Raw genomic sequence first — 14,461 nt, forward strand, 5'->3', positions numbered from 1 at the left:
GTTGTGTAATTAGTCTATGATTTAAAAAAAATACAATCCTCTGCTTTCTTTTATGAAGTATAAATTTGTGTTATATGCACTGATTCCTCGTTAAGTTAATAATTTATATATATTTCTATATTTTGTTATGATACTCAAGGTCATTTCATCCCACTGACCTGACACAGGTTCAAAGAGCAATTCCACAATAATTTTCCTTTTAACCAATTCTCCCCATAAAACTTTCTCTAGATTCTAGCACTAATCCGCACACCAAGAGCAAATTGCAGTGGTCAATTGAACTATCAATTGGCACATTTTTGGGATATGATGAAAAATTTTAAGTATTTAGAGGAAAACCATTTAATCACAGGGTGAACGTACAAGGATAACACAGGCAGGGCCAGAAAACAGGATCGAACCTGGGTCACTAGTGCCAAGTAACAGTTTGACTAGTTGTGCAACAATGCCACCCAAAGTCATAATTAATACACAAAACTCTGAAACCTTGAATATTTGCTAATGTTTCATTACAAAATTAAAATTCTTTGGTTGAATATTGAGGCAACTCTTTTTAACAGTACTTTTAAAACATTACAGAAAAGTGTGTAAGACTATTGTGCACACTGATTCAACAAAAATACAACAGTAAACTCAAGTGATTTAGTGCATCACTAAACATGCAAAACTTTACTAAAAAACAAAATGCTGGAGAAACGTAATGGGTCAAGCAGTGTCTAAAAGGTGGGTGGGGTCTGAGATGACGAGGGGAATTGATGTTTCAGGACGAGATAGCGCACTAACATAATGCAGGGTCTCAACCGGAAATGTTCATTTCTTTCCTACTCTACAGATACTCCTCAACCTGCTTGGTTGCTTCAGCTATTTGTTTTTCCCTCCAGATTACAGCATCTGCCTTATGCATTGTTACTTTCTGCAAAACTAACTTGTTGCAGAGTAATTTCACATTTCAATCAAATTATGCCTTTCTTTTCAATCAGTTCATAAGTAAAAATTCCATAAACTGAGGAACACAATTACTCATGAATGTAGTCCAAGGTCTAAAATTTAAAACCTTCAGAAGGTAATAGGATTTTTATTTACATTTTAGCAAAATCATTGCAATATTATTTAACTTTTGAGATATATGAATTAATCAAACATGAAGATGGATTTTCATACATCAATGAAGCATTGCAATCATCCTCATTACTTCAAGAGCTGCAAGTTTATTTTCAAAATTAGCTTTGGTTGTAATTACACCCGCCTATATAATAAATTCTCATTTTAAACCAAGTTTTCAAGTTACAGTAATAACACATTATGGAAATCTGAACACCAAAATTAAACCATCCAACAGTTAAATCTGGAATTAGTCTATAAATTATGGTAGTTTCTAACTTCATACATCTTAAATAATGTTCTTGCTTTGTTGTAAGCCAAGGACAATGTGATTCACTGCAGCCAGAGTTGTTAATTTTTTTTAAAAGTAATATGAAAAACAAAATTTACTTTGAAATAACTTATTCTATGTAACTGTGTGTGCGCGTGCTAAAATATTGCTTATTGAAGTAAAATAATAATCTATTTCTGTACTTTATTACCATTGCTGGAAACGTATTACACCAAGAAGGGATCAGGTTGCTATAGTTGAAGGCAAAATCATGAGGTATTATTCAACTTACAAGGTTTTGAAAAAATATAACCATTAGATATAAATGGAATTTACACAGTATTCATTATAAAATCAAATACTGGATATAATCAAGGAAAAAAAGGAGTTAACCTGTCCAAAAATATATACAAATTACAGAGGATAAAGAATAAATCAGAACAGGAAATGCTGTCGTGCTAAGCCTAGTGTGTGGCCAAGAATGGAGCCAATAAACAATGATAGTCTTTGTGATATTGCTTTCTCTGCAGACACGTTTTCAGTCACTGGCAATCTGCTATAAATACAAACTCAAAATTGTTGGTGCTTTTGCTGGAAATCGGTCAGTAATTATTTAGCCGATGACAGTTCATTCATGCTTAACTCTGTAAAGTTACATTAGTCAAACAGTTTTTAGTTTATTTTTTCCCCTCCACTGCAAAAGTTTAATGAATAACAATCTGAAAAGAAACAACCTTGCATTGAACATTAACATCTGTGAGTTTTCCTAGCAACAGCAGCTTTTCCTTTACTTCTAATTGCTGAAGGCAATGTCAGTGGCAAAGAAAACACAATATTCGAAAATTAACAGCTGTAACTTGAGTCTCTAAATTTATTGTAATGGAATGCTAATTACTTAAAAACAAATATTTAGAATTACACATCATTGGGTTTAAGCTTCCGGTTTCTTGAGCAAATTATCCATAAAGCTTCAAGATATTTCAACTCACCCGTGTGAAGGTCCCTTCAAAAGTATGAATATCCATTTGTGGCTTCTGAGCATAAACATGGGCACTGATTGTAAAAAGATCCTGTAAATTAAACAGGGCAGAGAGTCAAAAATGAAAAAGTGCCCCTATTCAAATGGAGGAAAGGTAAAATTAAGGTTCTGATGTATTTTGTCTTAAAATACCTTTTCAGAAATGACAATGTTTTTCATTTATATGTATAAAAACGTGTTCCATTCAAGGCCAAAAATATTATCCCTGGAGAACAGTGCGTCTTTGTATCACGATTTCAGTGCTTTAAAATTAGCACTGAATAATACAGTGCATTAAATCACTTTACAAATCACAGATAAAAGAACGCATTAGAAAGTGAAGTACTTTTAAAAGAAAACGTTTGTGTAAAAATTACAGCTGTATCAGCAAAGAGGTTTACGTCTACTTAAATTTTAGAAAAGTTCTATCTCATGCTGAAGTTTAAACATGTTTAAATACAACTAATGAATCTATTTGAATTTTAAGATGGGCTTGAGAGTGACAAATGAAATAAATAACAAACAATGATGATTTTGCAAAGTTACTTAAAACATCTTATTACACAATTTCAATTAGTTTGTCATACTATCATAAAATCAATGAAAGTGAAAAGCTTACAGTAAAACTAGAAAGTTTTACATTTCATCATTTATCAGTTAAACAATCAGCTCTCACACTTAATATTACCAAGCATTTGACAAATGTCTTTTAACTGCTTTTATTCTTTAAGATTAAATGCGAAGGTCATGTTAATTATCCCTTGTAAACTAGTCTATATAAATCTAATTTATAGAAATCATGTTACATGAAAAAAAATCATTTGACTTGCGAAAGGACAAAAAACTCAACTTGGAATTGATGTCAACAATTCAAAGGTTGGAAATGTGGGGAAGTAATTAGCATATATGAACGAAGCAAACCACGAGCTACATTTCATATTTCAATGTTGCAATATATGGGAATGCATATCCATACAAGAAAACCATGATCACAATACATAGCTGCCTACATATGGTAAGAGGTTTAGCTGACTTAAGTGTCCTTCACTAAAAGTATTCTATCAACATGATGGCATTAAAAATACAATGAAACAAACATAAGGATATATTTCCCACATGGTTGAACAGCACTCATGGAAAGTTACAAATTATTTTGATCTGGACTTTGATAGATCTCCATACTAATTAAGACACTGATGTCTGTGTCTTAGTCTGTGAAAATTGAAAATTGGAGACAAAGGGTAAGTTCAGTATTCAGGATTACATGATTAAATAATAAAAGAAAATATATTTTAATGGGGAAGGGAAGATTTACAGTGGACCAAATTTTAGTAAAAATAAAGAAATATGTAACTTGCAAATGAATACAGACAAGTTTATTTGACCATGAACCTTTTAATTAAAAAATATTAAATATTTTCAACCTCAAGTGAGAAGATAAACATTTTCTCTGGTCAGAGGGAACTTGGGGTGGGGGGGGGGTGAATCTACAATGAGGGCTTATCAATTTACTTTAAAAGACTGAATATCCCAGAGTTAATAGTTAAGGTTGTAAGGAAGGAGAAAACATGTACAGAACAGGTGTGCATCAAATTCAGCAGAGTGAGGAAGTCCAAATGAATATTCCCGAGAACGTGCAGGATTACAGTATTACCGGCTGTAACGTAGCTACGTATAGCTATCCTTCAATTGATTGAACAGATACAGGTAAAATACTCTTAGTCTATTACAAATATGTCAAATAATCCTTTGTTATTTTCATTGACTTTAATCAATTGGATTGCCCTTTACTACCAATATACACATTCTTTTAAACAAAAAAAATTGCATTAATGAGTTTGCAGGTTTGCTTACAGGTCAGTTTGTTTCATTTTCAAAATCATGATAACATTTTAAAAATCGTAACAGCAAAATATATCAAGGTGTTTTATAACCATATAACAATTAAAACACGCAAACAGGCTGTCTTGGCCCTTCTAGTCCGTGCCAAACGCTTACTCTCACATAGTCCCATCGACCTGCACTCAGCCCATAACCCTCCATTCCTTTCCTGTTCATATACCTATGCAACTTTTTTTTCAAATGACAAAATCGAACCTGCCTCTACCACTTCTACTGGAAGCTCGTTCCACATAGCTACTACTCTGAGTAAAGAAGTTCCCCCTCATGTTACCCCTAAACTTTTGCCCCTCAACTCATGTCCTCTTGTTTGGATCTCCCCTACTCTCAATGGAATGGTAATGATAAAGTGGTAATGATGTTGACCAGGAATATTAGACCGGACATGCCAATTTATGAGAAACAATTTTTCCTCATTTTGCTTTCTCTCAGCCAATTATTCATCTGATTCACACTTATGTTTCCTGAATTTGCATACACAGCTCTGCACTGATCTGCTTCCACCAGCTTTATGTCCTATCCAAAGAAGGTAGATGTGCCATGTTTCTTCTTCCGCATCTTGTCTAATACTTCCAAGAAACCATGTGCTTGCATCCCAAACTCTCCATTCTGTAACACATCCCAAGGACCGGTCATTCACTGCATTTGTTCTATCCGGGTTTAACTTCCCCAAAAAAAGATTCATTTTGTGTTTGTCTGACTAAAATTCTATCTGCAATTCTCTGCCCATTTTCCCAGTTGTCCAAGATCCTGTTGAAGCCATAAACAACTTTCTGCACAGTACACCAAAGCTTCAACTTCCCTAATCATAAGTTTACTAATCATACCACTTACATTCCCATCCAAATTATTAACTTTTATGACAAACGGTGGATCCAGCACAGATATCTGTGGCACTAAATTGGGTCACAGACTTGAAATCTGAAAAACCAAGCCAGTTACCATCAATGCAATTTGAAACCACGGTTGCAGTAAAATGTTATAATAAATCAACAACTGCTGCCTCGTCTAAACCTAGCCAGAATCTACAAAAATCATTAATCCACCATCTCATCTCCTTCCATCAAGCTAATTTTATATCCAATTGGGTAAGCTCACATTTAAATCCTCGTGATCTAACCTTCCAGACTAACCTACCAATTAGGAACCTTATCAAAGCCTCACTAAAGTCCAAGTAGATATCATCAACTGTCCCGCCCTTGTCAATCAAATTTGTGAGAGAGTATCATGATTACCCCTAATTTGTCCTTGCCTTTCCAAATGCAGAAAAATCTAGTATCTCAGAATCCCTTCCAGTAACTTTCCCACCATTTGTGTTAGACTCACTGGCTTGCAATTTCCTGGCATGTCCAAGGAGATTTTCTTGGCAATATTCGGAACCTCACACAAAATGTTGGAGGAACGCAGCCTGCTGAGTTCCTTCAGCATTTTGTGTGTTTTGCTTGGATTTCCAGCATCTGCAGATTTTCTCTTGTTTAATATTAAGCATCTGCCAGTTATCCTGTATTGTACTCATGGCAAAAGAAGATACAAAAATCATTGCCAGGGACCTGTCATTCGCAAGACTATCCAGAATGAAGCATTCATCTCACTATTTAAGATGTTGATGTATCAGAAAGAATTTACTGGATTATCAATTACCTGAAACAGTGGGATAGCGATTGTTTGAATGGGGGGAGGGGTTGTAAAGAAAGAGGGAAGGTTGGACACACTAAGCTTCTATCCACTGTATTTTAGAACAATGAGACAGAAAAGGAAACTTCCTCTCTGACACAAGGTCTATCGAGAGGAGCTTTCTTTTGCGAGGGAATCTGAAACTAGAGGGCCAGTATAAAAATACAGAGCTATCCATTTAAGAATGAGACAAAACTTTCTTAAAGGGTTTAAAATGGTCTTCCATAAGAGAAGAGGAAGCATAATCTTTAAATATTTTTAACAAAGGTTATAGAATATAAAGGTAAATAGATTATAGAAATATGGACGAAAATTTACCATGGATAGATAGCAATGCAGTAGAGGTTGCATTCAGATTAGCCAACATCTTAGTACACACAGAGCTGGCTCAGAAATGAGTGGCCTATGCCTGTAACTAATTTGTGCTTTTGCAACTGACCTACTATATAAGGTTTCATTTCTTGATTCTTCCCCTTTTCACAAGCCTTTGGAACACACTTTTTTTAATTTCTGCCTGCTTTCTTCAGCGAATTTTGCTTGTAATGTCTGCAGATCCACTGGAGCTGTTCAACATAACTTTATTAAAATAAGAAGTCAATGACATCTTACTGCCCCTCCAGCATTAGACAAATGTGATCTCCTGCCAAGCTGCATCTCAATATTACAATCTTCATTCCTAGCACATTTCCATCCTCAGGGCACAGTTGCAAGCTAAGTTTTTTTTCAACAAATTTAATTGTATTGATATTGGTAAAGAAGCTACCTCCTGGACTTAAGCAAATAGAATTGACTGATAAGCCAATGAAATGCTGCATGAATATTGCTATGCATCACCCTGCACACAAGACTCCCAACTTAAAGCTGCTGCATATTTTTGATATTCAAATAAACATTGATAACAGCATAATGATATTCAGATTAGTACAGAAGAAGAATAGCCCTTAACTCAGCAGTGGAGTTATCGGGGCACCGTCTTTTGACGGTGTTTCCATAGCAAGCTATTCTTGTTTTTACAAGGCAGAGTTGCTAGCTTGACGCTCAACTCGACTTGGATTCGAACTCAGGAACCTTCACTCCGAAGTCCGGCACTGATATTATTGTGCCACCGAGCAGGACCGATTAGTACAGAAGTCACCAAGAAATCTGGTTCTATCTTCAGCTACATCATAAGGAAACAAATCTTTTTTTTTGTTTGTTTGTTTCTTTGCATCATTGCTATTTGAAATAGAGTCACACAGCATAGAAACAAGCTTCTCGACCCAAATAGTTCGTGCCAACCAAGACACCCATCCAAGCTTGTCCCGTGTGCTCAGGTTTAGCCCATATCCTTCTTAAACCTTTCCTATCCTTGTACCTGCCAAGCTGTCTTTTAAAATTTATTATTGTATCTGCATCAACCACTTCCTCTGCCAGCTCATTTCATATACATAATTACCCTTTATATAAAAATAGTTGCTGCTTGTGTTTCTATTAAATCACTGGCTTCTAACCTAAACCTATGACCTCTGGTTTTTAATTCCTCTTACATTCACTCTTCATGGGCTTACAGACCTCCATAAAGATCGCCACTCTTTCCCATACACTCCAATGGGGTGGGTCAAGTCCTCAGCCATCCAATCACTCTGAATAACTCAGTCCCTTCATTTCGGGAAACACACTTGTTAGTTATTTCTGTACTTGTTACAGTTTATTAACATCTTTCATACAAACAGGGTGACCAAAATCTTGCTACAAAATGATAGGTGCCACGATTCCTCCAATGCAATAGTCACTGTATGTCAATGATTTGAGTGGCACTACAAAAAGCAGCATATAAATGCATTTCCATCTCCTTATAAGTTGTACCCTTGCTAGGTTTTTTCTTAATGTCATACTTTCTAAATGCCATCTCTTCTATCAATCACATAATCTGGCTTGTCAATCGGAATACAATTTCCTGTTCTTTGGAATTGCTTATCTCACAAAGAAAGTTGATTCTGCAAATTGAACTGCTCTTGGATCAGACCTGTATTAATGTAGTCAGCTGCATTATTTCATACTACCTATCTGCTTAGCTGTGCCGGGTTGCGATTAATGTTTTAGTGTAGGTATTCAACAAAATGTTTTTCATATTCAAACTATTTTTCTCAAAAATAATAAGAAAACATTCTGTTCCATCTATTTGTACAGTGATTTCTGCAAAGATAATTCTACCCCAACTGAACTCTGCAATAAATACAATAAGTTCTTTGAGTACATCTCTTGGGTTTAGCCCTGCCTATACAAAGGTCTCGTCTATGTCTATTCTAATAAGTTCAGAAATGCCTTACTGGAATTTCCAGCCCCTTTGCAAGCTCTTAAACATTATATTTTTCGCCTCAGCTCCCAAGCATTGAAAAGTTTATGAAGTTAGCACAAAAAATAGTTTTTTCTCAAAGTTGTTCTTAGGAGTTAGACTGCTGTTATGAACTGTTTTCCTATCAGCCCAACTAATTCCTTTTGCACAATATACTTTGTTTTGTTGCACAGAAGGGAGAAGGCTATGGTAAGTCATTTTGATAAAGGCAGACCTGATTATATCTTCGTCCAAGTAAAGTATATGCACAATGTAACCCTCAAGGTTTAATGACTTATCTGTAAGATGGAATCTCTGGCAATACAGTGGATCATAAACTTAGATTTTTGAATACATGTACATGGACAAAATTAAAAGAACAAATGCCTCATCCAATTTAAAGTGCCTTTCCTTGTTGTTGCTGAAAATACATAGCAGTATCTCCAAAACAAAGTGCAAAGTTTGCACAATATTTGCACAGTACATTTGCTCAATTTTTGCAGATATTAGTTCATCCAAATTTTTAAGTTGAAGTATATCTTACATGAATGAAACTATATTTTAAAACTTAAAATATTCACCTATTTTGTTATCCTTAAGCTTAACACATAATTAGGCACAGCACTTTTTATGGGTTCTTTAAAAAATAGATAGTTTAAGATAAATTCTAGATACTGCTTCATTGTTCTAACTATAATAATAAAGCTTACAGTGAGCTAATCTTTGAGAAAATATATCTTAACCATCGAGGCCTAAAATGAAAACAATTTAGGTAAACAACTATTTCTAACAGTCCTCCTGTAATTTTCCCAAATAATCTCTTAATAATGCATGATCAATTTAATTGAAGTATCTTTTAAATTATGTTTTAATTCTTGCATTTGTAGCAGACATGCCATTTTTCTCCATTGGGTACAGAAATTAAATGATCATATAGAGTTAATTTTCCCCAAATCTTTTGAGTACTCAGTGACAAAGTTTTGGGATCACTTCTATTATAAGACATAGTGATGAGGGAAACAAGAGGGTGTGTTTTAATTTTTTGCCTTCAAACAAAGAAAATCATAGTATACCATTTCTGTTAGGTGGATAATTTACAAGATCTTTTAAGTTTATTGTGAAAATAAATTAGTAAACCACTCTGAGAAGTGAAGTACTCTAATGTTTTTATGGGAATAGAATCCAATTTATCCAAAATGACTTCCATAAGTAGAAGCAAAACTGCAGTTGACTTTTTTGTACGCCTTATTAAATTCAGATATTGTTTCTAAATTTTTGAATGAGCTACTTGATCTTCAAATTTCAATATTTATTTGCTTCAGGTGCAGAAGGGAAGGATCAAATTAGTGTGTAAAGGAAACTATTCAACATTTTTTTTAAAGCAAAAGGCAATAATTCTTCTAATCCAAATTCATGAAAGCCAGGTTATAGCCAAGAAATTTACAGAAATTCTTTGAAACTATAATGGAATTGATGGAAGAGATTAGCACGACATTCAGAACGCTAATGGGATAATAAGCAAGAGACTTGCAGCTTAAGGAAATGATTTCAGAGTAAAGGGGAATATTATAAATTGGATTACAAACTACATAATAGAAAGTCAAGGACTGTGATCACTGGGGCAGGTTCAAATGGTTAACAATATACATGTAATTGTCTCACTGTAAACATGGGTCTCTAGAATATGCCATATTTGCATTAATCCCGATTATGGCCTCAATAATAGGATTAACGCTGCAGTTAACAAACATGTGGATTTTATAGGGTTCCACTTAGAGATACTAAGATTTTGCAGCCTTGGAGCTAGTTAATCCTTTGGACTTCACAAACAACGCTCTAAACTTAATGTCACAATTCTGTTAGCTATTTCTTCTCAACCACAATGGGGAATCTGCAGTCTCATCTTCTGTTAGACACTGCCTCCATGAGCATATTCATCCAAATAGTATGGTACCACAGGCCTTAGGCCAGACTGGTTGACCGCTGACCACTAGATTATCTTCCTTATGACTCCAGCCATTGGAATGTTTTCCCACTGTTACCCAACTTTCTTTGGTTTTTATCAGAAATCCTTGATGCATAACTCTAAAGCTACCTTGACTTTATGGACTGTCACCGGGATTCTTTGCTTTGGAACATGTTTGACTCTGAGGTTGTGTTGTGGGCTGAAACCCAGTGGTCCTGGCATATCTCATAAAGGCCATTGGTGAACAGGTCACTGATTCATAATCATTATGATGACTCTTTCATTACTTTGCTGATGGCTGAGTATAGATTGATTAGGTAGTAATTAACCTAATTGGAACTGTTCTTTCTAGGAACACTACATACCAAAACAACTTCCCTTGTTGGCGTATCAATGTCAATCTACTAGAACAGGTTGGCTGGAGGCACGGTTGATTTGGGGACACATTTTCGTACCACAGCTGGAATGTTGTCTAGTCCCATAGGCTTTTCATTATTCAGTGCTCGCAGCTATTTGTAAGACGTGGGGTGAATTGAATTGGCAGAAATTTTTTTTCCATAACAGTGAGGATCCTGGGAGAGTACCAAAATGAAATTTATAACTTTTGGCTGAATACAGTTGCAAATCTTTTCATCTTTTGGACTTGCATTCTACATCCTTGTCAATGTGAGGATAAACATTTTTTTTTAAACAAAGAGTGGAGGTACGTGGAATAGGTTACCAGACTTAGTAATGGAAGCAGACAATCTGATGGAGTTTAACAGGCTTTTAGACAGACACATGAATAAAATGGAAGGACAGGGATGACAAACTGGAAGAGGACATTTAGTATAAATGGGCATTGAGATCAGCACAACATCATGGACTGAATGTCCTGTTCCACACTGTAGTACTCCATGCTCTGTGGATGTTGGGGGTGGGGACAGGGATATTCTTGGAGCTCCACCTTCTTCCATCGTCGTCTCCTCAGCAATATAACGGGAGCAGCTTCACTTCAAGATTGCAACAGTTGAAAGTCGCAGATCACCAAGGTAATACACAGTAAAAATTACTTCATTCCGTATTCCTCCACAGGAAATTGTATGTCTAATCTGAACATTTTAACACTTCAATGAGATCATATGACCACTGGACATAGGAGCAGAATTACGCTAATCAACCCATCTGGTCTACTCTGCTATTCCATCATGGCTGATTTAAAATCCCTCTCAACTCCATAATCCTGCTTTCTCCCCGTAATCTTTGACACCCTTATTACTTTCCAGAGTAGTCTAAAACTGGAGAACAAAGATTCAAGGTGAGAGGGGAAAAATGTAAAACGGACCCATGTGGAAACATTTTTCTCACTGAGCTGTGTGTAGAATGAGCTGCCAGAAGATGATCGTAGCAGTGAATACAGTCGCAAGGTTTATAAGACACTTAGACAGAAACATGGATAGAAAAGATTTAGCGGGATATCAGAATTAGAATCAGGTTTAATATCACTAGCTTATGTCATAAAATCTGTTAACTTAGTGGCAGCAGTACAATGCAAAAACATGACAATATCGAAAAAATACATCAATTACGGTAAGCATACATATGTATATAAATAGCTAAATTAAAAATAGTATAAAAACAGAAATAACTTTAAAAAGTGAGGTAGTGTTCATGAGTTCAATGTCCATTTAGGAATCGTATGGCAGAGAAGCAGCTGTTCCTGAATTGCTGAGTGTGTGCCTCCATCCTGATAGTAACAATGAGAAGAGGGCATGCCCTAGGTCGGGGGTCGGCAACCCGCGGCTCTGGAGCCACATGTGGCTCTTTTACGTCTGTGCTGCGGCTCCCTGTTACTTTGGGAAATAATTGGTTGTGGCGACCCTTTTCCTGGCACATCCGAACCGACTCACAATTAGATAGCCTACGGGGGTTTGCGAGCACAGAGCTTTGGAGCCTCTGCGCCATGGGGGGCAGGTTGAGGGAGGCTTAAAAGTGAGGCTGAAGATTTCGAATAAGGTTTTTTCCTTCGACTGCAGTTACCGACTCCGTGTCGTAATTTTAGCGCTGCGTGTAGCACACCGCTACATGGTCAGTATTTAATTAAAATGTATTTTATGTTAGTTTGTTAGTTTTTGAAATGTAAATCTAAATTTGAAGATTATGGTGATCTTGTACAATCTAAATAAGACGTTGTGGCGACCCATTTCCTGACACATCCGAACCGGCTCACAATTAGCCAGCGTTCAGGCTAAGGGAGATAGCCTACGGGGGTTTGTGAGTACGTGTCTTTTGCAGCATCCGCGCCCATGGGGGGCGGGTTGAGGGAGGCTTAAAAGCAAGGCTGTTTAGTTCGAATAAAGCTATCTTTGACTGCAGTTTACTGACTGCGTGTAGCAACCGCTACGTGTTTTTATCGCTGGCTGTCCAGAGGGGAGGTGCTGAAACGCTTTGTCGCGTGTCTGGAAGAAGTGAAAACTTTCCTGGGCAGCAAAGGACTCAACTTTCCTGAGCTGGAACAGCCAGAGTGGCTGGAAAAGCTACACTTCATGGTAGACATGACAGCGCACCTGAACACGCTGAACACAGCTCTTCAACGGGGTAAGGACGTACAGCCCTGCACATGTTGGAGGATGTTTTGGCATTCGAGCGCAAGTTGACGTTGCTTGCCAGAGATTTACAGAAAGGCACATTGTCTCACTTGCCCAATTTGAGAGAGTTCAAACAATGTCACGACATGATAAATTCGGAGTATTTACATTCTGCAATCATCGCAATGCAAACATCGCTTGGGAAACGCTTCTGTGAGTTCAGAGAGGAAAAAAACACATTATCCTTCCCGGTCACTCCCCTAAGCATCGATCCATCCCTACTGAATACGACTGCATTGGCAGGTGTGAGTCAACCTGAACAAGTATGATAAATATTTTAATTGCCTATTATTTTACGTATATTCATATGTTTTCATTGTTCAGTGAAATAGTCCTTTTATTTTTCAGGTTGACAGCCAGCTGACGTTATTTTTGGTTTGCTGCTGGCGGCAAATTTAAGTTTGGCGTTTTTCATAAATACAAGAAGGACTCAAATAGACGTTGAGTATTTTACTTAAAAGTAACCTTTAACCTAACGTCTTTTTTTCGGAGTTCAAAATGTTTCTGTTGCATGCAGAAATGTAATTTCGTTTTCTCTGCAGGAGTTCATCAATTTCATAAATGCAACACATTATAGTTTGTTTATACATAGCATAAAGGCAAAACAAAACGTTGTATGCAGTGTTATTTCATTTTAAATGTCAAACGGGTTTTGCGGCTCCCAGTGTTTTCTTTTCTGTGGGAAACGGGTCCAAGTGGCTCTTTCAGTGGTAAAGGTTGCTGACCCCTGCCCTAGGTGATGGGCATGTCCTTAATAACAGACACTGCCTTTCTGAGGCACTGCTCCTTGAAGATGTCTTGGATACTACAAAGCCTAGTACCCATGATGAAGCTGACTAATTTTACAACATTTTGTAGCTTCTTTTGATCCTTCGGATATGAGTCAAATGGGACTAGCTTTCATTAGACGTGGTTGTCATGGATGAGTGGGCCTGTTTCTGTGCTCTATAATTCTATATACTGCCACATTTTCACTTCAAAATGAAATGTTAATCTGAAAAGTTTCAACTCGTTTATCAAAATATATTTTTTGGGAATGTAACAACTGTATACTTCAGAAAGTGATCAAGCCTGTCAATAAAATTGAAAACTATGTACCTCTATTCACATTATTTTTGATGCCTTATTTTCTTCCCAAAGCAAAAACATGCAGTTAACATCCTCCTCCCCAAGTAACTAGTCTATGAAAGCAAGTTACAAGGGGTGATCAATAAGTTCGTGGCCTAAGGTAGAAGAAGATGAGTTATACAGCTCTCGTTACATGTACATGCAGGTCAACTCTTTTAAGTGATTATGCAGAAAGTTTGAAGTTAATAACTCATCAGGAGTGACTGATAAGTTTTTGGCCTAAGGTAGGAGGAGATGAGTTATTAACTTCAAACTTTCTGCATAATCACTCAAAAGAGTTGACCTGCATGTGCATGTAACGAGAGCTGTATAACTCATCTTCTACCTTGGGCCACAAACTTATCAATCACCCCAGCTGTGGACACATTCTGGAGGTCCAAGATCCGTATGCTCCATGACCGCTGGACGAAGTGTGTAAATGTAGGAGGGGACTATGTTGAAAAATGTGCTAGGTTTTCTAAAA

General features: G+C 36.5%; 1 protein-coding gene across 3 annotated transcripts in view; it reads right to left on the reverse strand.

Moving 5' to 3' along the window:
- atp9b (ATPase phospholipid transporting 9B) overlaps positions 1 to 14,461 on the reverse strand; it is a 321,211-nt gene that overhangs the window by 146,900 nt on the left and 159,850 nt on the right. For all 3 annotated transcript variants that reach the window (XM_059972582.1, XM_059972575.1, XM_059972567.1), the window contains exon 9: positions 2,362 to 2,442. In XM_059972582.1, coding sequence (XP_059828565.1) covers positions 2,362 to 2,442 — 81 coding nt within the window. The remainder of the gene's footprint in view (positions 1 to 2,361; positions 2,443 to 14,461) is intronic.

The sequence above is a fragment of the Hypanus sabinus genome, chromosome 1 (assembly GCF_030144855.1).
Source record: "Hypanus sabinus isolate sHypSab1 chromosome 1, sHypSab1.hap1, whole genome shotgun sequence".
Lineage (NCBI taxonomy): Eukaryota > Metazoa > Chordata > Chondrichthyes > Myliobatiformes > Dasyatidae > Hypanus > Hypanus sabinus.